The sequence below is a fragment of the Hylaeus anthracinus genome, unplaced genomic scaffold, assembly GCF_026225885.1.
Source record: "Hylaeus anthracinus isolate JK02 unplaced genomic scaffold, UHH_iyHylAnth1.0_haploid 11985, whole genome shotgun sequence".
NCBI lineage: Eukaryota > Metazoa > Arthropoda > Insecta > Hymenoptera > Colletidae > Hylaeus > Hylaeus anthracinus.
This window is the reverse complement of record NW_026534333.1, coordinates 4,172,470-4,200,083: the sequence shown is the minus strand read 5'-3', so window position 1 is coordinate 4,200,083 and position 27,614 is coordinate 4,172,470. Positions and strand designations below refer to the sequence as shown.

At 45.7% G+C, this 27,614-nt stretch overlaps 1 protein-coding gene across 2 annotated transcripts in view; it reads left to right on the top strand.

Annotated features, from left to right (window-relative positions):
- The window catches only part of LOC128887112 (nuclear hormone receptor E75-like), a 96,512-nt gene that overhangs the window by 3,560 nt on the left and 65,338 nt on the right, over positions 1 to 27,614 (top strand). The window contains exon 1 of one of the 2 annotated variants that reach the window (XM_054142611.1): positions 20,112 to 20,301. The exons of the other annotated variant lie outside the window; for it this stretch is intronic. Coding sequence (XP_053998586.1) covers positions 20,145 to 20,301 — 157 coding nt within the window. The 5' untranslated portion in view covers positions 20,112 to 20,144. Of the gene's footprint in view, positions 1 to 20,111; positions 20,302 to 27,614 lie in introns of those variants that run through there. 2 annotated transcript variants of the gene reach the window in all.

Here is a 27,614-nt window from a genome sequence, read left to right as displayed (position 1 = left end):
TCCTCGAGTTGCTGAATCATCCCCGCGCCCGAATCACGCGTCTTTTGAAATCGCGTCGTCGGCAACGAGTAACCCTGCGTACCAAGGTATGCAGAAGGTCCGAAGGAAACGTTGCGTCAATCGATCGCGCGTTGCTAAAATTACGCTACTCGTGGCGAGCGATCCTCAGCTGAGAAAAGCGATCGACCGCGCATTCTTGCACCAAGAGCGCGACGAAGCCTCGAGGCGGTTACTATTCGCCTACTCGTTCGATGTTTGGACCGATAGCCGAATACGTGGACGGACGATACTCTGCATATGTCAAATATGTACATATACGTTTGGCTATTTGTGGAATGTTCGAAGAATAAATAAATACGACGAAGTCGTCTTCGTGACTTCTATATGTTTGCAGACGGAGAATTATGGGAGGATCATCAGTGAGGATGGTGGATGGTTGCTCCGGTAACTATTTGTACTTATTGCCATTTCCCTAGCAATCGATATTTCAAAATTTTTATCAGAAGGGGAACCAGTGGGCTCCAACAGACTACTGGCATCCCTAACGAGAGAATCGTGACAAAGTACAACTATACGACTTCGCACCCTTGTAAATAAAACTCGCCGAAACATCGCCGTCCCAACCTAACCGCGACACCTCTCGAAGCGCGCTTTTCGGTGGCCGGTTCTCCAGCGCGCGAATGACCCCTGCTAAAGCGCGAAAACTCGGCAAAGGATAACGCACGGTGGGGGGAAAAAAAAGCTCGTTTCGACACCGCGGCGAACTCCGTTGGGCATTTTCTAATTGCGCTTGTGCCGACGACTGGCTAACCTCAAAAGCAAGACACACACGGGCAACGGCCTGGCCTCCTCCCGGTCCCCAGTGACCTCGATTGATGCACTGTGTCCTCTCCCAGTCCACGCGTACCCTCCCTTCCCGCCCCCGCCTCCCACCGTTCTCCAAACGGACCCCTCCTCCGCCCCCACCTGAGAGGAGCGTTGACTCGACATCGCCCAATCAGGGACCGGTTCGTCGACTCTCCGAGCTGCTCTTGGGGTCGTTCTAATCTCGCAACGTCCCTACGTCACAAGCCAAACCGACGAGAAGCCCGATAAGAGTACAATCCCCATCCCCTCCTACACCTCCTCCTCCTCCTCCGTCACCTCCTCCTCCCCCGCCATCCCTTCCTTGTCCTGTTCTTCTTCATCTAATCTCGCGTCTCCTTTTCCCGCGTTCGCGCTCCTAGCATCTATTTCTTTCGGTTGATTCGCGCTGCGTAGAGCTCGGCATCCTCGTTTTCTTGATCGTTCCATCCCGTTTCCACCGTTCGCGCCCAAGGTGAACAACCTCGAACCGTGTCGTGGCTCTTATCGCTCCCGAGCTTGGACCCTTATCGAGCCCGAGCGCACGTTCGCGCTGCTTCTTTACCAGCGCGGAGTTCGGTGAACCGGTTTCGCGAAAAATCTGGGGAGCCTCCTCTTGGCGGTTCGGAGGGTTCAGAGGGTTTCAGAGGGATTCGGTAAGAAGCTGGGAAGCTCGAGAGAAACACACGTTAAGGGTGGCTATTTAGGTATTTACATCCGGAAGAAGGGAGTGACAGCTTCGTGATTTTCTTCTTTTCTTTTTTTCTTTTTTTTGTTTTCAGTAGGAAATATTCTTGTATTAAAAGTTGCAATATTATAACTTTTATTTACAACAACGACGTTAGCTTTTGAGAGTAACTTTTGCAGTGGTCGGTAATTTTCAGTAACATTTGAATGAAACAAATATTTTCTTCTATTAGAGTCCGAAAATCAAGCCTTTATCGCAAACCGATATCGCAAACCAATTTTAGTCAGTTTCATCTCCCGAGAAATGGCGACTTTGTAATTACTTCGTAATTAATTTATAAAAACACAGCTGCGACTATCTGTAAACAAACCACACGGCAAGGTCTGATTCGATAAAGAATGGCCGTGCGATTGGTTCATCGGTCGATCGCGAGCTTGTTTGGCAGTTTTTCGAAGTGAAGGTAAAAAAGCGTATCCTTGTGGTTTTCGCAACGGAAGCGCGATTCCGTTCTAATTCCCGAGTTTCGAAAATTCTGAGTGTCCAGGTTTGCAGCAACCTGTCCTTCAACGTCTACGCCCTCTCGCAAGCGAAAAAACTTTCGAACGCAGCCGGAGATAGGGACACCGAAACGTGCGATCTCGTATCACGGTTGCGATCGTTCCTCTTTCGAATGATTCACGGTTCGACGTTCGCTTTCACCGCGCGCGGTATTAGTTACAAAACAGGTGCACAATTCGATTGATATTCTTTTTTCGTTTAAAGAATTCTTTTGGTCGTTTCGACGATATCCCACGGGAAAGAAGAGTCCGATTGTATTCGAGGGTTGATTTCACTCCTTCGAACAATATTATATTAAGAACGAACAAATTTAATTTGCTATATAAAAAAAAAAAAAAAAAAAAAAAAAAAATAGGAAATATTTAGATAGATTATGTTCGACGAAAAATATAATTTCTTTCTATAATTTAGCTTTCGGTTCTTATTAAACGTGGACGTGACGAACAAATATAAAATTAGAGCAATTTATCAAAATTGGAGTAACAAGTTATAACTATAATATCGTCTATCTTACATTCGCGCGTTATTTGAAAGTTTCATCCAGTTAGAATCCCCTTTCCGCACGATGCAAATTAGGTGACTGGGTATCCGCGTAACAGGTACACTCGCCAGGTAACGTCGGATGCATTGTCTTCCGTTTTGCGATCTCGAAAGGTGCGCGGCGATCGAGTCACGGTTCACCTGGAAGAAAGTAAGAGTGATCTAACCAGGAAGTTAAAGTACCGACGAAGGTGGTCCGTCCGGATGCCGATGAAAGGGAATCGTGGCTCGCGCGGGGAGTGATTTCTCTCTTTCTCCCAGGTAGTTCGTTTCCCTGCTGGCTCACACATACGTGACTCGCGACTTTCTCTCTGTGTCTCCGCCACCGAGGATGAGACGAACTTTCCCTCTTCAACGACACGTTCAATTGAACCCCCCGATCTTGGCGAACTGGTCCCCGAGCACCAATTGTGCTTCCTCGAGATCCTCTATTTTTCTAGATACGAGCAAACTGTCTCAGCCGAACACGATCCAGAGTACATTCGGCGCATCGATTTTATCGTATAGATATATTTTATATCGAGTTTCCGATGGGAGACTAAAATAAATTAGAAGCTGAAGCTATTTTATTTTCCGCTGTTGCACGACACATATAATGAACAGTATTTTTTTTTTACCCTTTCCCTTCTGAAAGTCTTAGTCGATAGTACCTAACCGTACTCGCTGATATCAGCACGACTGCAGTTACAGGGGTGAAATAGTGCTTCGAGCCTAAATCGGAGAATGGCGTGCAGGGAGAGTACAATGTTCAGTTGTCAAATGCGAAAGACATGGAAACGAGAGAAAAGTAGGAGATTAATAATAAGTACCCTTAAGGATCGCTATATCAGATATAGGTCGAGCTTGGAACGTATAAAGGAGTCGTAGATTTTACCACGCGAACTCGGAATAGTGGATGTGAAAACTGCTCGCCTCTATCCTCGCTCGTTTTATCTATAGTATCTTTATTCCTAGCGTTTACCTGTCAGCTAGCTGTCCTAATTTTCGGTACGAGAAATGAACTGTCCGCATACGATCCATGAGATTCTGTAAGAGCAAGAGTATCGCGCGTATCATTGTCCTGTGTCATATTTTTTTTTTATCAGAACTGTCAAATTAATAATAAGCCTCGAATTAATAAGAAGACCTCGATTAATTATTTCGTCGAATGGAAACCGTTGAAATTCTTTTTCCGAGCACCTACGTTTTCGCACGGTGATAAATGACGTAACGCAATTGGAACAAAACCTTCGTCGAGCGAATTCGTCCAACTTAAACGAGGCGAATCGAGCCAACGCTGGGGTAAAACGAAGGATGGCGCGTATTTTGCGGAAATTCGAACAAGCTTTCGCGACTACTCGCACAGTCAACCCCCCGGAAACTCGGTTGAGGAGCAGGTTACGGATGAAGGGTGGCCGGCGGGGGCGAGTGGGTGGCAACCCCTAGGGCAACGACCTCTGACCCACCAGCCAGTCCCGGTATTGCCACCCCCCACCCCTCCGGGGATGCTAAGTATAGCATTTCCACCAACCTGTCGCCCCTTGCTACAGATATTATATCTACACCGTGGCCACCACCCTCCCACCCCCAAGCTTTTCACCGCGGCCTCTTCCTCTTCTCGAGAGCTCGGTAATTTTGTCCTCTTACTGCTTTAGCACCGTGATAGAATCGCGTGGGGGTGTTACGACGCGATTCGCGCACGAAATTGCAGGATTTCGTCCGGTCCAACCGTCTACCGGTTCGATAAGTGTCGCGCGTTACCTTTTGCACGCTTTTCATCGAGGAGACATTCTTCACAAATGTTTTTTTTTTGGGGGGGGGGGGGGAACAGACGTACGTAGAGATACCAAACTTGGTGGACATGCTTGTGTACGGTTCGAAGAGGTGTACAAATTTGTATGCGTATACCTGCGTAGAATTTTGTGGAACGTAGACAAAGTTGAATAAGAAGTACATGGAAACAGAAGTATATGGTAGGAATTTGTGATAAAAATTATGAAGCTCGCAAGTTTTATTTTTTATTTTCGAAACAGTCGACCGTATTGATTTTTCATTCGTTTTATTTTATCGCATCGCGTTCGGATGTACAGATCGAGAAATTTGTTTACCGTCGTCCCTCTTATTCTCCGCGGACGTATTCGTTACCAGCGAGGATTCGCGCGACTATAATTGGCAAAAAGTAGACCGATCGCGATTGAATTTCTTCGTCCCGGTGCGACGCGCATTGTTCCTTTTATTCTGGCCGTCCTTGATTCTCTGAATGTAGAGTAAACTGAGGTTTGCAGTTATGAACCAGGAATATGGGGCAAAACGAGGTCTGTAATTAAACTTGTTTATTTAGGAAAAAAAGATTTAAGAGAGTCGAGAATCGCTTGACAGGCGAGGGACTATTTGGGTCGCGAAAGAAGACTGTCAATTTTAATAATATCGTGACAGTTTCATTCCTGCCCGTAATCAGGCCAAAAAATTGTAATTTGGAAGAGAGAACTCTATATACTCTATATACACCATAAACAAAATGAAATAGTCTGTGGACTCGATAAATAAAATAAAAGTGAAATATAAAGTTCTGCATAGATGCGGCAGAGATGAGAAGATGCTATTTTTGTATCAGTCTCTCTGTTAGTCATTTATTCGGTTTAATTTAAAAAAAAAAAAGGTGAACGTGTGCACGCTGCGATTGTCGGCCATAATATTGCCTTGATTTGAAAATAAACGTTCCGTTGAAACGGACATGCGTACAATTGGAAGATACTGATTGACAACGACGCTTAACACACTTTACCTACCGGCCTATTTAGGTCCGAATACGCGGCAACGAACCCCGTATAGACTAGCGCGCGGTTCGCTCAGAAAATTCTCCAACTTTTGCAACCGAAGCCCGTAGACGTATATAAGAAGGGACAATTTTGGATGACGTAATTGTGACACATTTACACAGAAACTGCGGAACTGATGATAAAAATATCGCGTGAAAAAAATAGTTTTCTAGATTTTTACAAATATTTATAATAAATCGAAATCACTCCCTTGATTTATACCAACGTGTGAGACTCGTGGCGCGGATATTGGAGTCGTGCACGAGAAGCCCGAGCCAGACACGTCGTATCGAAGCAAGGGACTTCATACCTGCGATTATAGTAGATCAAGGTGTTGATCTTGCCCTTACTCAACTTCGAACCATTCGACATATTGAAATATACTTAAAAAAAAAAAGGAAACTGCTCCGAAAACGCATCAATGACCACATGCTTTCAGAGCACGAAGCCACCTGAAATCCTCGCTCAACTCTGAACCATTCTCCGCGCTCCAATTTACCTAAGAAAAAAAGATCTGCTCCAAAACACATAAATCTCCCAGAAAATTGTCACAAGCCGATCCCTACCATAACCGCACACCCTCGTCTACGGGAATATTCCCGGCCGATAAAAGCTTCCTCGCGATTGTAATTATCGTAATTTATCCTCCGCGGGTGCGTGGACCGGCCAGCTCGAAGCAGGAGTGGGAGGACGATGGGGGAGGTAGGGGAATCGGTAGGAAAAAGCTGCGAGCTTTCCTACCCGGCAGCTCGAGCGCGCCACGTGGTGGGGGCAGGGTGGAACGGCCTCAATAACATAAATTATCCCGCCAAACGTAGGCGGACCGCATATATCCGTGTCGAGTGGCCCCCGCGAAAATAGCAGAACCATGGACCGTCCGAGAGAGGCGAGGACGACCGAGTAGGAGAATCGACGGTGCTTCGTGGTGGGGAACGGAGAACTTGGCGGCAGGAGGGGGTCAAGAGAGGAACAGCGGAGGCAAGAGAAAGACAGATCCGCTGGCCTAGTTAGGGTGAGTGCTACCCTCGCCGGTCAACGACCCCGCGACCTCGGCGCTCGCAATCCGAGCGACTCTACGACCAGCGGCGTCGCTACGCTTAGCGTCGCCAGAGGTACGCCAGAGATTATCGTTCGGGATGAAAACAAGTTTCGCGATCTATTCGTTCGGACAAATGCTGTTCTTCGGTTCCTCTTGGATTTTTTTTTTAAGTTCGTGAGTAGAAAATGGGACTTCGCGAGGCTTTGTATTGGGGGTTAGTATCACGCGAAGGTTGACGGGTTATCTATTTAACCTCTCGAGGGATACTGATCGTACAAAAATTGATTCACCGTACGAAAAGAAACGTTGCCGTAGGAAACATGATATTCATAGAAATGTCTTGTCCATTTTCCTTGTTCCGAGTTACTTTCCAATTACGTTGACCAGACAGCAGCGAGGTCGGAACGTAGAACATTTTCTAATGAAACGCATTTTTGTGATTGCTCCAAGGATGAACGAGATGAGATTTACACTTATTTCATGCTCCTTTCAACCTCCACTTGCATTATTTCTTTACGCATTTCATTTTAGTACATTCTTATTTATTTCTGTATCACAGTCACCGCTTTCGTTTTGTATATCTCTATTTATGTTTCGAGAAAGTACAATTTTTGATTTTAAGAATACATCTTGTCTTAAAGAAAAAATGCATACAGGAAACGAAAATATAAATAATTACAAACGAACGCATAGAAGAAGAGTGTGAAAATTTGTTTAAAATAGATAGACGTAATTGGAAAAATTAGTAAATTTCTGCCAGAAGTTCGGTTTCGTGGACGGTCGTTTCGGTGTCATCTGGTCGGGTACTCGCCCCCTAGTGACGTCACTGTCTTCGACCAACCCTCTCCACCCTCGCTCCCACTCCGAGCGACGAGCGTCACTTTTCGCGCGCATTTTCCTCGGCCTGATTAGACCACTGGGAGCGCGTTTTCTACCTCGATAATTCAACCTTTTCTGAAGTCCTCGCACTCGCGCGTCATGCAAATAGAGGGCGAGAGAGTGGAGGGGTGAAATGGAAGCGAAGTTTCCGTGGGAATTCTTGGCGAGTTCTTTTTTATCCTTTTGGACGTTTCGGTGCGCCACGAGTTCGGCAAAGAAGCTCGACGGTGTCGTTCGCACGTAGTTTATTTTTTCGCGGCAAGAGATATGGATTTTTCGAGGGTGTCTTGATTCCGATCCCGGTATGAACTTCTCTTTTAATTGCGTCGCTCGTTGCAGCCAAGCAACCATTCGCGACACCATTCGCGCGTTCGCGAACATTGTATCTTGGTTGTAGTCAAAATTGTAGGTTGGTTTCGGAAACGAGTTTCCTTGCTCGCAGTTTTCAGAATATATGTACAGGGTGAGGTAGCCAATACATGATCATTCAGGATTACGCATGGATAGATTTCTTCGCATGAAGAGAACTCTTCAACGACAACGGACATGGGAGATACGAACCCTGCTGATACGTGCGTGATACTTAAGTAAAGACTCGAGTAAGATACTGCAAAAGATTGCATAATTTGCACGAAATCTGAGATGCTGCTCCATTCACCATGGGCGGCAAGAGATATGGATTCATCTGTATAAAAAAAAAAATCATATTCCCAAAAATTGCTTCAACAAGTTAATGATTAATTTAACTATTATTCGGAACTTAATATCAGAATTTTTTGCGAGTTTCCCAGAATAAGAGCAGTGGAATTAAAGGTAAACTTTCCGGGTAGGCGTAGGTTGCCGATCCATTCCTGTTACGTACGACTTTGTTTCTCGTTTTCGAGCGACCGATTGGAGCGATATCGTATTTGCGTACCAAATTGTTAAGCAACGAAATTTACGGCACGATGCTGTAACAACAAGGAAAATGCTGGCTCTTTGTTCCAGAAATTTCCTGGTAACACAATCCGGCTTTCAACGTGACTTTACATTACGAGGCAATATATCTACGTCATAATGTAGTTCAATTACTGGCAATTCAATATTTCTCTGGTCCGTCATAAAATCTTTTCATAAATTTACGAGTCCAATGCCTCGTGATATATTAAATTAAACATGAGCAAACGTAGCTTAAATATTTCTTACTAACATTTTTAGATATTTCACCAAGCGAACTCAATTAGAAAGGGCCGAGAACATTAAATAAATCCCAAGACCACGAATACGAAACTACCACGCGGTATACGCCGTACCTACTCACCGCGAGCGACGACTTTCGAAACAACGTCCATAAACTCCTCGGAGATTCGCCCTGGTCCCATAGAAAAGCGTGAAAAAAAGCCTTACGAAAGCGCCTCGGAAAGAACGTGTACACGTTCAGGTAGTACCGACCCGTCCGACGAATCGTCGACCAAGAAAGAGAAAGCAATTAACTCTTTCGGTCTCGTTCGGGCTTGAGCAATATATCACGGCTCACGGAGTCGAATGCGCGACTTCTTTCCCTCCCGTTTTGTTGTCGAGTGCCGGAGTGGGCCAATAAAAAAGCGGAAAAAAATATTCGGTAAAAGCGCGTCCTCGCGACTAGAACGAACGTCGGCAAAAAAATTGAGGAGGGCAAAAAAAAAAAAGGGACGCGTTCCAGTGACTTTCAAAATTGGGAGGCTTCGTTAAAAAAGTGAAACATTTTACAGCTTTTTACGCGCGCCTCCTTCTCGGTTAATCCGCTTTCGCGGCGCAGATAAAGAATAAGGGAAAGGGGTAATAAAAAAGGGTAGGCTCGTCTAATCCTTTGGCTCTTTACGCGTTTACGAGCAAGACCGTCGTTGTCCGCGAAAGGATTACCCCGAGGAAATTGACTTTGCGACTCGAAGACGAATTTTTAAACCCGTTACCGGCCTTCGGCAGCCCTTGCCTCTTTTTTTTTTTTACTGACCGATATTACCCACGCACGACGAACCCTTGCCTTTTTAAGTACAGTTAGGGTCCCGATGGAATCGTTTCCCGTTTTGTTTCCTTCCTCCACCGTTACGAAATTTGGCTGGACGCTGCGAACCCTTCAACCCCGTAAATCATCGATCTTCTCTCGGGGAAACGTGCGAGAGGCATTGTTTGGATTTCAGTTGCTTTTTACTACCCCGGAGAATTTTTAACGTCTTCGCCCGAGCGGAATGAAAGGCAAAATCAAAAACTACGCGAGAACAATGGGGGATATTCCGTGTCTGGCTGCCGCGAGAGTAGGATTCGATATTCCTGGATGAAATTGTACGCGAAGGAGAGGTGATTCGTGGCGTGGACGAGAAGGAGGTTGCTCTGCGCGAGAAACTAAAGGAAAATCGCGGTATTACATTTTCTTGTGGGGAGCTTCGTTTGCGAATAAAGAGGGGGTTGAAGATGCCTTGCGAGCGGAGTCACTTCACTTTTCTGTTGCGAGGAGTTTACGGTTGGTTGGAAAATAATATCGATTTTGATTATGAATTATTATTGTATTAAGATTAATTTTCACGGAAAGGAAGGTTCGCACGAAAAAATTTCATTGGACCTTTTCGAGCCATTTTTTTTTTAACATGGAATCGATTCTATAAATGAAAGGGACTCGTATCGTGAACATTCTCGCGTGTAGGGATAAATAAATAAATTTTCCGACCTTCCCTCGTTAGAAACGCGAAGGCAAGTAAAGAAAATGACAGAGGCGTTTCGCGAGCGAGAAAAGCGTGAGATCGGTCTCGTTCGCGAGGAGAGGAACGGGCTCCACATAGTCGCGATTGCAGTGACGTAGAAAGTAAATTAACGGCCTCGGGTGAATGTGAAAGTCGCGGCGCCATTTCGCACACTTTCCACGCAGAGTGCGTTAAACCCGCTTTTGTAACTCGCCAACTGTCGCAAATCCGTTGCGCAACGAAGCACGTTTCGCAGCTGCTCCGATCGCGCGCCGAGATTGTTATTAATTATGGTTGACTCGCGGCCTCAAGGACGTCAACGCGCGGTTCGCGGTTCGTTCAACTCGATATCCCGTTATCGGACGTCGATCACGAGGCGCTTGGGCTCGTTGTTCAACGCTAGTGCGGAGATTTCTTATCAGATTTCTATTACCGAAGCGATGCTTTAACAGGTGATGTCGGTTTGCTGAAATTAATTAGGAGGCTTGGGCAAAAATGAATTTTTAGCGGAGGATGTGGTTCGAGAAATTAGGAACAAGTGAGATCCATGTTTTCAATCTTTTATTTCAGACACGATGGTGTTTGTACGAGATATATGAAGTGACAGCTGTAATTAACATATCTGTAAATGTTAATTGATTCCTTTTACTGACACCGACAGAATTTTTTTATCGTTGTTTAAATCTTTTTTAACGGAGATGCGATGGAAATATTTTTGCTATTTTTACTGTACTTGTGTAACAAATGGTAAACGTACCAGGGGTTTACTTTCATCCAGCCTGTCGGGGGGCACGTGCAAACGGCACGTGGATCGTTGGCAAGAATCATGATGAAAATTTCTGATGACCGGTTATTCAAAATTATACAAGTTTGTACAAGTTGAAAAGGAAGCAGAGATACTAGCAATTTTCATGGACGAAAGTATAGTACGGAATATAATAAATAAATGCTTGGAAACGTCAAAGTGCAACTTCAATTTCCATCCATAGTAACCGAAATGTATTAAATAATACACTCGTGATTAATTCACTTAAAATAATCATATCGCCCAACACCCAAAATCAGATAGTCAGATAATCGTCCACTTCAAAGTGCCAATCGACCACGTTGACAAACAACGATCTAAACCAACCGTAATATCATTTTCAATATACGTTTACCCCTTTTCATTTCCCTTTTGAAACAAAGTCCCCCCTGCATTCCCCCTTTGCTGTCCATTGGCAAACGACCCTGTACATCTCTATCGATACCGATCGAGGGCAGCTCGAGACCTTTCACCAGTGAACGGTAGCCTTTGATTACAGTAATCGGCGTTAATCGAAGGCGTTAATCGGGACCAGCGAAACTATCGTGCCACATACGGGGGAGGGAAGGAAAAACGAGGGAGAACAAAAAAAAAAAATATTAAATGACGCGCGATCGCGAAACGATTATCCTCGTTCGATGTCGACGAACCACTTGTTGCCTGGATTCCGGTTTCGAAGGACGCGGTCGCCGATCCGCGACCAACTCCTCGCGATCGCTCGAGAAATCGCCGCAACCGTTTCGCGATTTTTTTTTCCACGGCTCTCATTGCATCTCGTTAACGTACTCGTCCGGCAGCGGTTTGTGCAACATGCAAATCGCGCCTCTAACGGTTAATCATCGGGGTGACTAAGTCGCTGGCGACAACGAGACACGCACCGACGCGATTCGACATTTTTTTATCCCCCCCCCTCTCTTTCTGTCGTCTATATATTCTTCATATCACGTTGATACGTGTTTACCCGTAATTGCAGGCAACGACAGCTAGCCGTCATCTTTAATTAGAGTGACGGCGGATCGATTGGTTTCCCTTCACCGTGGAAGCTGGTTTACTTTTTATTTATTTCAGCGCGGGACAACGAGGTCGAAACGATGCGAGAGCTAGGGTGGAGGTTTTTTTATTTTATTGCGTGGGTGGCAGCTCGGCGTTTTGATTTTAGCTTTATTTACGACAAATTGCTTGGTTTTCATCCTTGGTGACGTTGCGAGGTCTGCTGCGAGATGATGTATTTCTCGTGGTGGGTCATTTTTTTTTTTTTTTTTTTTGGATTTGCTAGTTTTCGAGAGGAAAGTTGATGGGGAATTGGAGGGTTCGAGGCTGGGCAAATTTTTGAAGAGTGTATTATATTTATTCTACCGATTATAATTGAGAGTTGTAGAATTTTGTTTGCAACGCAAAGGAATGGCCAATGCTTTTTCGAGAATCAATGATAATAAAAATTCTTTAGCAGAGGATTTTAAGATCCAAAGAACAAACCAAATCGATTTTACAACTTGTTCAAATTTATTCAATCCCCTGCAATCGTCTTTTATCTCAGTCCTTCGAACCTCCAATTATTCTAATTATTACCTTTCATTTCAACATTTATTATGAACTACTAACATTACTTTAAGTGTCGTTGAAGTGCTTCCGGCCAATTCATTTGCGGTTTCGACCACTCGTCACTTTCGCGTTCGTTCCTCATATGGAACGCGTGAAGCAAAAATTAGAGGAAGAAGCTGACTCACTCGAAATCGAATCACGTGACGAATCACGCTTTCTTTGTTCTCGAAATACACCGCGATCACCACTTTTTCCCCTTGGCAGAGGACAAAGGGTCATCCTCGACGTCCCCGGGGTGTCGTTTCGCTCCCACGTTTGCTTTTCTCGGTACACGTGGCTGATCTGCGAGAAATCAACCCTCCCACCTTCTTTACTTGCCAATTTTCTTTCCACCGTGTAAATGGAACGAAGAAACTGTTGGGGACATACATTCCAACTAAATGACAGTCTCGTGCTTACAAGCCAAATAGGACGGAGAGTTTCACCCTTAATTGCAAGCTTGTATTATAGTGGACATTTCTACTCTTAAGTAGAAATCACTCAAAAACGGTTAGCGATTCTATCTTTTAAAACAGAATGAATTTGATTTATTGCAAAGTCACCGTTCATTTATTTTCACTGTTTTTTGAGAATGACCTAAAGCATGAGGGGTGGAAATGTGAAGTATAGTATAACTGTAGAAACTGGTTTGCGATTTAGATAATAACAGAGGTCATTATTTATTAATCTCAAAACAAGCGTCATTTATTAGAAAAAGTAACAAGATTTAGTATAGTGATTACGAGACATTTGTCGACCTTATTATTCTAACTACATTCAAAAAAAATTTTAATTCGAATATACCAATGGTTCTGTTGATCTTCGCGAGTGAAAAGTAAATATTTTCAAACGTCGAATTATCAATTATAATGACGATCCAATTTAATATACCCGTTTGAACTAACTTTCTCAGCGTCACTTACTTGCCTCCGAAGCTGAAAATATTCCAACTCGAGAAGTACATTTCCGATACCGCTGATGTTTCTGGTACGTTTCTGATGGTCGCTGTACCGTCTCCTCGGAACAGTATCTTTCTGTTCCACGTAAAATCCATAAATCTGGGCGATCGCTAAATCGCGAGCTCCCGGTTCGAATCGCCGCGATAAAAGTAACGAGGAAATCGACTTGCATTAAATTTCCCGGCATTACAAGACAGATATCTTGGAGCGTAATAAAGATACTAGCGCCCACCCTCCCGTCCCCCTATCACCCCGCTTTCGCTCGTTCGACCCCAGAAATCCCCGGGGTCGGTGGTATCGGGTCGCGGGGCCAACGAACTTCCCAGCGATCCCTAACCCAGTCAACCGCGACACAGATCCCACGTAGCAACCCCCCATCTCCAAACTCACCCCCCCCCCTCCCACCACCACAACCTCCACCTCCGCCACCACCTCCACCTCCACCTGTTCCTGTTTACGCGTTCCCGTAGCATCGATTTCGCCGAATTAACGCGGGCATTTCGGAAATTGTCAAGCTACGCCGTCACTTATGCGTCGACGTCCCCTTCTCCGAATTTTCATTCATTTGCTTAGGCTCGTTCTTAAAGAAGATTGGAATCGTTGATTCATTTTTATCCGATTTGGAATTTCATTAATATCGATCGGGAACAGTATTTCATTTGCGTTGGAATTTTCTTAGATTCGGTGGGGGTAGTGTTTGATTACGTTGGATTAGAGGGTACAGAAGTTTAATCTTTTTGGTCTTTGGCAAATGAGAAGCATATCCGTTTGATCTTGTTTCGATCGATTTTAGATATTCTAATTTTCGAGTATTTAAAACACACCAATTATTGACATTCTTGTCAGAATAAAAGAAATTCCTAGCCGTTCGTATGAATAAAGTATAATATCGCAATGTAACAAAACGACTTAAGGGACACCTAACCAGTTCATTTGTTAATTTCGATTAGAGAAGGTTTTCCAGCATGCAGAACTCTGCTAGTATGGTTGCGTTTGGTATCGTTCAATCATCAGTCCAATTTCCTGGTTAACAATCGTGTCAGAGAATCATGCTTTCTCTATTTCCAAGAAAGATTTATTAAACAACCGCCGAACAGTCGATATGCTTGAGAACTCGGTCGCTAATTAAGCACCTGGCACGGTGCTCCTACAGATAATACATAAACCATCGACTATCGCGGAATATCTAAAAACGCGCTACCAAATGGCGGAGGAACTTGTTATTTCCCATTGAAACAATTCCACGAACAATCAAGCGGAAAGAAAAGTTGGACAAACATCCAAAGAAAGTAAAAGTCCCACGATCCTACCTGGCGCGAAGTGGGCCAGGAACCTATTCGCGGCGTGTCAAATGCAATCGACTGGTTTCACTGGGAACCATTTCTATGAAACGTTCGATAATTATTTTCTTTATTGTTTTTACTAGCTACGGTGTTGATTTCATTTTTTTTTTTTTATTAGACTGCCGCGCTGGTAATTTTAAAAATCTAAATATTTCAGACATGCCTCTTGTTGTTCTTTGGTTTTATAGAGACATATCTGAAATTAGAAGATGAAAATTGGAGATATTGTCTCTATTTGTTTTGAATTTATAATTTAATGTCTCTGCGTGAAGTGGAAGCGAGTGGAATTGTATTTAGAGGAAGAAATGAATTTTATCGAAATTATCTTGAACGAAGGGGATCCAAGGCCAAGTCCGTGTATGTATTACATACATGTTTTTGTATATTTTTATACCCATATACTACAGGATAAATGGCACGGTAAATTAGGAGCAAGCAGAGTCCACGTTTCCAGTTTTCAAGTAAATTCAAAAATTTACGAAATTCTTCAACGCGTCAGCGTGTCATCGAAATTAAATCAATCCTCTTCGGGGATAAACAAGGTTTTCGATCCACTAACTTGCGGCGCTGCGAATGAACGGTGGCCCACTGTGACGCGAATCAAAAACACAGAAATGAAAACATCCCGCGTTGATATGCAGAAGCCGTTCGAGTGCAGTTTTCACTTTGCACAATCGGGACACGCGTGCACTCGGTCAGCAGAATCAGTTCAGACGCGAGAGTTTCATCAGGCAGTCGCATTATGCAACTATTTCATTAACGCGCGCGAGTTCTTCGACCCGTCCTGGGCCAGAAATAGAGCGACTGGCATAAAAATGTAAAGAGGGGAAAGAATACCGTCGAAACTTGCGGGGAAGCTTTCTCTAGCCGCGACCGTCGTTATCCGTCGATCGATCTGGCATTTCGCTCGAGTGCAAACTCGCTAGCGCACCCTCGATTCCGTGCACCCGTTTCACCTTCCGTTCCTTGCGTAACGCCACGCGATTGCGTGCTCCGCCAGGGCGTGCATACTCCACGCACCATCTACGGGGTGGACGAAGACCATCCGTTGCTGATATCCTCGATCTCGAAGTATTATCGAATACCAGAGATCACAGTTTCCTTTAAGATTCCAAACTTTTGTGCTTTCGCATCCTCGCGAAAGGGGGGTGGGGGGCTGGTCGGTGGAATCGTTTCGTATTTTTCAACACCACCGAGAAAAGGGGAGGGAGAAAGAGCGTAACCGAAACGTAGCCCGCGGCGTCGTGTAACCATGAAGTTTACAACACGACGCCGTCTCCGTGCTTTCACTTTCCGAGAGGCGCACCGATTGACATCACCAGCACCACGCCGCGTTGTCGTCGTTGTCCTGGTTTGCCGTCGCGGATCCGTTCGACTTCCGGCAAACCGGACGATTTTGCAATCGGGATTGCGCGATCGAATCAGAATAACACTTGCTCATCGAATAACAAAATATTTTAAATCGAGGACTTCGAATATTCGAGTTCTAGATTTCTTTTCGCTTCAATGGAGATTTCTTAATCCTAACGGAAGTTTTAGGGGTTGATTATTCTGAGGTTACGTTTCACCGATTCAATTTGTTAACGTGGTCTCTAGCAGAACATGGATTGTATCGAATAAAATATTTTACAACGAGCGCATGCGAGGTTTAAGAGAAGACACGTGAAAGAAATATAAAATATGAAAGACAAAGGCTTTGTGTTACAGACTAAGCACGAGTGAATTATATAATTGAGAAGACATAAACACACGTATACAAAAGAAAAAATTTGAAATACAAAATTAACCACTTCACGATGACGTTGAGACATAAAAATTAATTTGAGTCGTACATATAATTTCCAGTAGCCACAAAAGGTCCACCTCCGGTGTCAATTTGAATCAGGGGAAATTCGATTCGTTCGCGAAACGGGCCAGCCGAATCTGATCGTACGAAAGTAGAGCGAATGGGTTCTCGACCGTATCAACGCCAGGGGAAGCTTTTAATCGCGAAACGTGTGACGCACGTTCGATTTTAAGGTCGCCAACAGATAAATTTCAGCCTGAGGAGATTAAAAGTGCGTTGACGTCGTTACGTCAACGCTTTTAAATCGGTCGTGCGCGTTGCGGAAACTGACGCGAGGACTTATGTAAAACTGCGAGCGCGCATAAATTCGTTCGCGGGTAAACGAGGCGAACAACCAAATAAAAATTCAGACGCTTGTTGATTTTTGTTTACATTTTCTGTGACGTCTAACTTAGAAATCGAAGTACGTGGGCGAAATTAATTGTATATGGAATTAATTGTCCTAACAGAAATAGAATTTCAAACTTTCCTCACAAAATTAAATTGCACTCTAAAATTGTTTAAAAGACAACACATTCGAAGCAAAATATGTATATCCTTCGAAAAAGTTTACACTTCTCTTCAACTAATGAAAAATTCACTGTCCCACGCGAATAAATCGCTTCACCTTGGCTCTATTCCCACCCGAGTAAAGTGTCGTCCATGTCTGTCAGTAAACGCGTGTTTTCGCCCCTTTGTCGTTCCCGGCCCAAAAATCACAAAGCGCCGCGGACGTGTCGCGCGATTCAGTCCAGTAATCGACGCAGAAAGGTTCATCGAAAGAGGTCGAGACTGTGAACACAGAGTCGGAGACACGTGGAGGCGTGGCGAAAGAAAAAATTGCAATCATAAATCGAGGTCGTTCGCCGCTCCACTTTCCATCCGTCGATATTAAAAATTAGCGCGCCATCGTCCGTCCCGCAATTAATGGGTTACATCGGGTCGAACGTGTGAAATGGCCAAAGGATTTACGAAAATTCGTTCCGGTAGCATTTCGAAAGATGAGAATGAAAACAATTTTTCGGTGACGTCTGCCGTTGCTCTTGAATACCGTGACTCGAGCAATCACTCGAGTTATCCAAGAACCAGGATGAAAATGCGAGACCATCAAGGTGTTGCAAACGTCCGAGGTAAACGACCATTTTCCAGCTGGTCACACGTGTTATCAACGACCGCCACATCGCCAGGGGTCAAAGGGACCACCTCGTCGAGTATTGCAAGAGAAATTCAGCGAAGGATAACGAGAGCGTGGAGCGGCCATTATGGTTGCAGCGAATTTTCCTCGTTTGCTCGCGCGATCGGAGAGAAAGGACGCGTTCGATATATTCTCTCTCTCTCTCTCTCTCTCTCTCTCTCTCTCTCTCTCTCTCATCATGTCTCTCTCTGGTTCTGCGGTTCACAGGCGTCCTCCTCTAACCGTCGTGACGCTCCTTCTCGATCTTTCCGCGCGGACGCATGCGTCAGTGATCCCTCAAGGCCTTCGCGCATTAACGCTGAGTGCTGTTTGCTTCGTCCCACTTTCCTTAGCGCCCGGTCAACGACCCGGTAGGTAGATGAGTTTCCAAGGTGCACCAACACGTACACGCGTCGCGATTCTATTCCATTCGCGAATACGTTGGCGCAGTGTCTCTCAAGCTGCCCCGTTTTACAATTTTAACAACGACTGGTCCCGTTTGGGACAGAACAGATCTTCCTCGTGTGTCCCAGTGACGAATGTCTCGTCATACAATGGAGAACGATTAGGGGTTGTTTTGGCTCCGTTTAGGTCAGTTAGGTGGACCAGAGAATTGGATCTGCAGTTCTTCTGCTTGGTACCTTCGCGTCAATCGATGGGGGTTTCAACCAAATTTTGTTTCTTAAATTAGAAACGATGTGATATAATATTCGTGTTTTTCTCAGGCTTCTTATTTTCTTTAATACCTCATTTTCAGACTTAATGCATTCAATTTCTTAGCGAAAATCCTTGTCGATGTTGTGGTGATATTGTAGCAATGTTTATATAAACAGGGACAACCTAATATCTCGCCTTCAAACGGATATAATATATTTCGAACTTCCCTCGACGCTTTCAAACGAAGCTGGCTCGTTAGCTGAGATTCGCGAAACGGTTCCGGCGCGCTCCGCCGCGAGGCGCCACAGTCCTTTCGCGAATCCCGTCCCACGAGTCGGTACAACAGGAAATTCGCGACTCGTGGGTCGGTATCGGGACGCGCGAATTCCTCCCGATAACATTATCGTCTAATAGATACCAGAAGGACCAATTTCGTAGCGGCTGGATTTGCGTGCGATCTTCGAATCGCAGGTGGGCGCGGCGAGGGTCGCGAAAAAGGTCGACTACCTGGCGAAGGGTCAGGTACGAGGAACGAACCAAGGGGTTTTGAAGCCCTGTAAACGACGAATAACCCTTGTTTGGAGCTGTATGCTTGGCTTCATAATGGGGTGCTTAAAATTCAAATTGCCTCGGGGGGAACGACCCGTTGAGGCTTTGGTATGTCTTCCAGGATGGAATGGATATTTATGGTTACTTGTAAAATTTCGCTTTGCCTCGGAATCTAGCGGGTAAACGTGATAATGAATAATTTTAGCTACCGTCGGGGCCACGAAACGTTGCAACTTTTCTAAATGCCTCTAAAATTGAGTTTTAAATTTCAAAAAGAAATGTTTGTGGCTGAAATTTTTTCCAACCAGTCTAATCTTCGTTGCACGTTATAACTAGATTTCGCTCTACGTGGAATTTATTCTTGGTCTATTTATTTATTCTAGTCGCTGTACACGCGAATATAAAAGCGCGACGGACGATTGTGTGACACTGAAATGTAAATATCGCGACAGAGATGACGTATTCAGTCGCGAGACAGGAAAAATTCTCGAAGTAACCATGACTGAAGATCCCCATGAACTGATCCTATAATCATTCGACATTTCGTATTACTATATCGCTTTCGGTCTTTAATAACGATGCAATTTTTTTTCTGTTACAGGTAAGTTGATTGTGATCTCCCTGTCGTGCCTTTGCGAAACTGTAAGTAATTATTTGAATTAATCGCAGATTAAACGATTAACGCGAATCTCGCGAATTATCCACAGTAGTAATCTATACTGCAATAACTTTGAAAATAGTGTAACTACTTAACTCTAAACATAAGAAAGTTACGTAAAGCCTGTCGAGTCTATCTCGACTCGATAGACACTGAACTCTAAAGTCTACCAAATTAGGAAGATCCTCGTCGCAATCGTTCCCCGATGTTTCAAGGAAGGGACTGCAGCCTCGAGCGTCCTAAAATATCGGAATAAATCCGTCCATTCGCACCCTTACCGAGTCCAGGAACGTAAAAACGTTGGGATAAACAGAGCCCCCGTGCGTCATCAATCCTACGCAGGAAGCGGGCAACAAAAGAGCATATACGTATCCATCCAAGAAGGGTCACTTAGAACAGTCCGAATCGCGTGGGTATACCGACGCTTGCGCAAACAGTCGCTCACCCTCCCGAACCCACCCCTCCCGCCCCCATTCATGGACATCAACCCTCGAGTACGTGCTGCCTACCATTAGCACCAACAGTGCCCGACACGTTGTCATTAGTGCGGGTATGTCAGCGAACGCGGGGTCCGGTGATCCGTTCGATGGTGAGATTATCGACGACACCATGAACTCTGCAGGCAGCTTCAACCCCATAGACGTGTGCGAGGCCACCATCGCGGTCACCGAGACGCAAAACACCGAGGGGCATCGTCACCGAAACAGAGGTTCGTTTCCCGTTTCCTTTCGATGTTTTCTCGGTCATTTACGGTGTCTTTTCGATTCTTCGAAACGGTTCTCTCGAGGTCGATCTTCGTGGAAGAGATGACCGTTGATCTCGTTAAGGTAACCGGCATTACGTATCGATGCCAAGACAGATCGATAGCTATGTTGATCAGCTGTTGCGACACACAAGGTGGGGTTTACGTTGTTTACGAGAGCAGATCCGTGAATTCAGTTGATACTATCTGCCTTTAAAGACGCAAGGAACCGCCTGGCAAGGGGACAGGGTGTGACAGTGAGTATTTCGCGGCGCAGTTCGCGGTGGCCTTTTGGTAGAGTCGCCTTTAGCGGAGTGGTTATCTCCATAGGACGTGCGGTAGTCGTTCAACTTTGACATAAGGTGCAGCCCTGCTGGGGCATTGCATATCGCGAGTGAAGAAGAAACATTGCCAGAATCGGTGCTATTTTATTCAGAGACGGTGTTAGGTAAGGGCGATCAAAATGATTCGCAATTAAAATTATAATTTTACCTAACAACGACGTGAAAATTCATTATTTGAATCGATCTTCTTTGATATGCGAATTGTCATTGACAGCAATTAGTTGTACCATCTTTCTATAAAAGTGATACGAGTCCAAAGGATATCGTCAGCATCGAAGAAATAAATTCACCAACGGAGGGACAAGCTGGACGTTCTTTTTAAGGCTCGAAGGAGGAATCCAGGATGTAAATAAACATTTTATCGCATCGTCGACGATCCCTCGGATATTCCCGGGATCGTTTCGCGGATGCAGCTACCCCCTTTTCGCCGGGAAAAGCTTTGACACTGAGGCGTATCGATTTTTCCTCGAGCGGGGCTCACGTGCTCGTTGACATTGACATTGCCCGCTGCCACGGCCAGCCAACCTGCCACCTAGCGTCCGCGAACCGATGCGTACCTGTCGACGAACTTCCGAGACTTGCTGCTCGATGGCGCAGCGAGCGCACGCGATTCATCGTTCGATGTGTCTACCTCGGTGTTTCCCAAGTTCAGCGCCTTTGCGCAGGAAAACGACCCGCGAACCAATATGACTCGCGCGACACCCATAGAAATACTCGGTGTCGTTGCCTTTTGGGGGTTGTTTACTGCCTTGAGAAACTTCCTGTACGGCTAGGTGACCTCAGAATTCATTCTGGAATTTAGGATACATATAGTTTTCCAATGCGACGCTTTTATCCAGGGGTCATGATCGGCGAACCAATACGACTCACGCGATATCATAGAGCTACTTGTGTTTTCCACATTCCTGACTCTAAAAGATTCATTTTTGCAGTTAGTTTGCTATCTCAGGAAGCTTCCTGCGAATTCATTTGAGTTTAGAATTCATTTTGGTGTATATCAATTGTCGAAAGCAATATATGGCTCACGAATATCCTGTTTACGACAGTCATTTTTGTTTCATATTTACCTTTAGATTTCTGTCTCGTTATTCATCTTGCCAATCATTTTACTGTAAACTCCCTTTCGCAAGCCACGCGTAATTAACTGTACAATTAGTTACAGAAGGTTACATGTACGTAAGGTGTGCTGATAAGTGCCAGGCCTCCTCCCGCCTGTAAGTTAGTCCACGCGCAAAAATTTCGGTGACGTCTGCGGCATCCTGATTTACCGAAGGCAACTGGGTCGACGTTTGCAAATTCGCTGTTCCATCGGCGCTTGTTTTCGTGGAACAAGAATGTGCCGATGGCCCACATTTTTAACGACGCGATGGGTTTCCCAACACGGCCTGGCCCGAAACGCGCAACGGGGTCATTGCGCAACGTTTCGCTTCGCTTTATCCAGACTAGAGACCTGGCAAGCGTTACATAAAGGCGTTTATCCGTCAGGAGCCAAGCGTCGAGTCCTGCGACGTCTATTTTCGGCATCGAGCACGCCATCTTGGAAATTATCCGGCAACAAGTGTCCGACCGAAGGCCATTCTCGGAAACGTTTCTCAAGAAGACTACGACTTAAGGGATGATCACCGGAGAAATCATCTACCTTATATCGCACGCAAAGCTGGGAAACTCCACGTCGAAAGTGAAAGCACGCTTTAATGCCTGAATCGTTCAGGCCCACTCTCGATCCCTATAAGAACATCTTTACTTGAGTTTTTCTTCACTACAACATAAAGACACCTTTCTAACAAGAAGCAGGTGACAATGACTCCAGCTTTGGATCAGCTCCGGCTCTCCTTTCCATCTCGTTCCAGGATCCTAGATCCCTTTTATCGTTCCACATCGCAGCAACGACCCTCGGTATCGTTTAATCCCATTTTAATCGAGTAGCTCAGGTGCGTGGGCGCGAGCCGGACACCTGATCCCGATGGAAGGCTACACTACTAGCCGCGGCCCTGAGCTTGGCGAAAAGAAAAATCACGTAATAATAGATACGAGATCGTGCACCAGCGGCTGGCTGCCTCTTGTGTTTCGCAACGCTTCACAAAGGCTCAGGGACGTTGTTCTACGACTACAACAACCGCTCGCGGGGTCTACGCCCGCTATCGAGGTCTCTTTATCCCTTCGCCGGTATTCAAGACTCGCTGCTCCGCGTCCCACATAATGCTCCCCGAAATGACGCGACTTCCGGGACTATGTCGCGGTGACTGGTTGACGATTGGCGACCGACCGATCGCGCTGTTCCATCGTCTCTAATAGCGAGATTACAGCGAGAGATCTGAACCCTGAGTGGATGCTCGACGCTGGTTGGTCGCTTACAGAGGCTGTCTCTGCAAATCGACGGAAGACTAGGCGAGCAAGGGATGCTAGCAGTTAAGGGAAGGTTAAGTAACTTTAGACGGGGTGTAGTTAGCGAAAGTGTATCGATCGTAAGTTATGGACACCATCAAACTTCGTACCCCTTCATTTCTAGTGTTTGCTCCTTTGCAAAAGCTGGAAGTTGTGGAGACACTAGATGGCTCTTTAAGAGGGTGTAAATAACTCCAAGCAGAGTGTACTTAGCACTCTAGACTCTAAGCTATGGGTACCTTCAAACTTCATTTTCCTCCGCATCCAGTCCAAAGCCCAGCCGAGCCCAGCTCCACCCGTAAATACTATCGCACATTTCGTCGAAAGGTGCCTGCATCCCATTGACAAAGGTTAAACTGGTCCCATGCAGTCGGTTGCGCAACCTCCACTCCACTCTTCCAATTAACACGAGTTCCTCTCGCGAACGTTACCACGTGTAACACGTGTCCCATTTCCGATCGACACGACCGGTTCCCCTTGTCACGGATCATCTCTAAACACGGTCGATCGCAAGATTCCTCGGCGACCCCGATGGATGCCGGATCCCGTGGACGTCTCTATCGTCTCACCTGTCACAAGCGGACCACTCCTGGACCCTCGAAGATGACGTATGGACGCCTGGGTGTCTCCAGCGGCCACGTAACTGGGACGCGGTCCCTCAGGCTCCGCTGGAATCGTATTCCCGGCGGAGTACGACGTAAAAACCGAAAAGATCGTCGCTGGCTACGGAGTCAAGGTGAGAGTGCTTTCACCTTTCTCCCTGGCGTTGTATTCTCGCTTCCACGGGGCGCGGAGACTCTCCTACTCGCTCTTTCACCGCTTTTACTCTCGATCGCCGGTACTCGCTGCCGACTGCTCTTCCACGGAGAAAGCAGCTCCGACCTCGGCGTCTTCCAGGCGACATTTCTTTCCGCGTCGTCTTCTTTCTCTCCCTCCTCGAAATTCCCTTGGCGTGCGACTCCCGGTGACTCGTCGCGCTGGTTATGTCATATCGTAGGTTCGTGTAACAGACTTGCGTTCAGTGGGCCATTTTCGGACGCAAGGTTTCGGTGGTGTCGCAGTTGCTGCGATTAGATCCTGTCCGTTTGGGTTTAGAGGAGATGATCTGATTAGATGGGAAGGGAGGAGTGTTTGGTAGTACGTCCTCTGCTGAAGCCTTCTGATGGATAACGTTTGATGACGTTTGACGATGTTGAACTGATTGGCTCGCAGATCCTCGATAGGGACGAGTGTTCGGGAGGTTGCTTTGTGCTACGGAGTGCAAGCTTTTGGTAGTGTCTAGGCTTCTGGGGTATTCGGGCTCAAGATGCTGCGATTGGTTGTTGTATATGTGCGTTCGAAGGCGTTGATGTGATTGCATAGTGAATTAGTTCGAGGAGTGAGTGTTCTATTGATCATCTCTGCTTTGGGATGGGAGTTCTCGTGTTTAGGCTTCTGAGATATTCGGGTTATCGCGACAGTGTGAAACTGAAGATGTTGATCTGTAAGATGTCTTTTTGTAAGATGTTTGACGAATCGCTTCGTGCTTCAAGCTGCTGAAGAACTTAGATTGTCGCACCCCGTCACGAGTTTGAAGAGGTTTGATTAGCGATCAACGGTAGAAGTAGAAGTAAAAGCTTGCCAGAAATTCCAGAGTCTTCTCTCCGCCTTAAGCAGCCACAGGACAAGAAATCTATTTCTTCTAGATGCGAAGCCTTTTACATTCCCGTAGAAGTAGACCCCGGTAAGACGCTCGCACCGAAGGAAACCTAGCTCGATCCGCGAACTAGGCCCTGCGTTGCCCCACTTTCTCGGACGCTCGTTAACTTCGTTGTTACAGATCGATCGCGCCAATGAATCATCAACCGTGACGATTAAATAACTCGCGTACAATTTCCTAATCTTGTACATATCGATATTTCACCAGAGATTGCGGTCTGGCTACTTGCGGTCGCAGGTGGAACACATTCCGGAATAATTGCAACACGCGTCAAGCATTCGCCAATGTTGCCATCGAAGTTCATCGAGATCCCAACATTGGAGTTCTCGCGTAGAAACCGATGCACTTTCACTTGGAACTCCGGGTCGCTGTGATCTCTCGATCGCGAAACGGAACTGTCTACACCAGCGCGGGATGGCTTGGAGATCGATAGCGATATGCAATAGCGATCGCTTCGTGGGGCAATCGCGGTCTGATCAAAATTTTTTCCAACTGCTGCAAGTACGTCCCTCCACACTTTGGACTTGTTGTCAGGAAAACGAAGCCTGGATGTCACCGAGGATGTTGAGAGAACTGTTCCTGAAGGATGCAGAAAGAAACGAAAGCCTAGGAGTGGTTGAAATATCGGTCAGTCCCCTTCTAAAGGTTCGAAGGCTGGCGCTAAAGAGTCGGTAACAGGAATTTCGTCACGGCGGCTCGCGAGGAGGCCGGCTTTTACGATATCCAGCGTGTTGTTGAGCAACATCAAACGGGCCTCGGCCGTCCTGGATGTCGGACGGTAACCCCAGCCGAATCAAGGCCGGCGCACACCAACGGCTCTTACTTTCACGCGTTAGAGACGGCGCTTGGTGCTCGCTTATATCAGAGACAGAATGTTACGTGGACCATTCGGGGACCTCCGAGGCTGCTCCTCGCCTGCCCACGCGTCCAACGATCTCCTTGGTTCTGGTTTCTCGAGTGGCTTAACCCGCTTTTACGAGCCTCTTAACAGTTGCGTCCGACGGAGTTAATTGTACGACTGTAGCCCAGATGCATGGGGAATGTCTGCTGGGTACGTTCAACCCGCCTCTTACGCGATTCATGGCAGTTGGATGATAATTAGGAGGTATATCGAGACTGGAGGATATCGACTGCGAACAGCTCGATGGTGGTTGACCGTGTCGGTGAAGTCTCGAAGAGGAACTGAGGCTTTTTGTCTGGTTTGGGTCGAGAAACAATTTCCTGGATCGGTCGGATCGAATAAATCCTTGATTCACCTTATGCCGAGGATGATAAGAAATTGTTAAAATAATTGCAGAGGAAATTGGGTTGTTTTCTTTGGTGATTTGCGGGATCTATACTTGGTCTCGAATAAAATTCTTTATAATGGAGCAACTTTGAGTTGAAGCTGGAGTTCTTTTGTCATTTCTTTTACCTTAAATTCAAACAAATACATTCTTAATAAGTTTCTATTTTTAATCAATTCTGTAAGTGTGCAAATATCGAATGCCAGATGGATAAAGGTCAACGAGCTGATGAACGATAAAGAAGTATCGAGATTCACAGAAACGACATTACCCTCTGGTTCGCCTAATAATTAGGAGGAATATCAAGTCTTTGTACGGTGATTAATATTGTGGTCAACTGGGAGGAGCTTGATGGAGGTTAACCGTGCTGATGCGCAGGACTGATTCATGGGCCTATTCGATACGTTGCCAACGAACTGAGACCTTTTGTTTACGAAGTAATCCTTGAATCTGTCCCGTTCGCCTTATTTGAAGTGAATTGAGTAAGCACTGCGTTGCATAAGAAATTTCTTTGGCACTTTGCGGAGTCTATATTTGGTCTCGAATAGAATAACTGATAAGGGGACAGCAACAGGTTGGAACCGAAGTTCAATGATTAATTGCAATCAAGTGGAAAGAGCTTGATGGAGGTTAACTGTGTTGGTCCGCAGGAGTTGACTCCGAGACCCGCGAGGCTATCTGGCATCTTGCTGACGAATCCTGTCGTTTCGTCTAGCGTGGGTCAACGAAGTAATTCCATATATACTTGGTTCATTTATGCTTGGATCGGCTGGACTCGGTTCGCTTTACTTGGATCGCGTTGAAGATACGAAACGGTCGGAACAATCATGTAGGAAATTCAATCGACCACCGTTTACGCATGTTGGGTGCTTTCTTTGGTGCTTTGCACGGTGTTGCGTAGAATAGCCGATAACGGGACAGCGACAGGTTGTAAAAGGAGTTCCTCGATTGTTTCGTCGACAATGGCGAGAAGAGACTTTCGAACGTTCGGTTGAACGTAAACACCGCGGAGAGGAAAGTTACTTTCACCGTGCGTGCAGTTTTCGCAAAAGTGTAATATCCGAGCGTCCAGCGAACGATGACGAGGTTGAAACGTCATCGGGAACGAGGAAACTCTAATAAATGATTTCGCCTGCGACCTCCGGTTCCTGGAGATCGGTAAACTCATCTCGAGCGGAGGAAAGCTGGCGAGAAATGCTCCAGCGATGGAAGCGGTGAGATTTAAGCGTGATATGGTTGCTCTCGGTGTGTTCGACGACATGAAAAAAATTAAAAGAGAAGATATAATGGAAAGTAAATTTCACTTTCTGACGAGCGAGCACTCTATGAAGCGCAACTGCTCGAGAGTAGAACGATTTACGTCTGGATGCAGATTCGGAAGATGAAGAAGTTGGAAGTAAACACGATTTACAACTGGAATGATGAAATTTTATGAGGAACGGATGGAATACAGTTATTTGATCTAGAGTGGAATAATGTTTGGAGTAGGATAAGGCGCTATAGATACAAGAAACATTGCAAAACAATGTTTTAATTGGTCATAGGAGGACTAGAATAAAACTCACA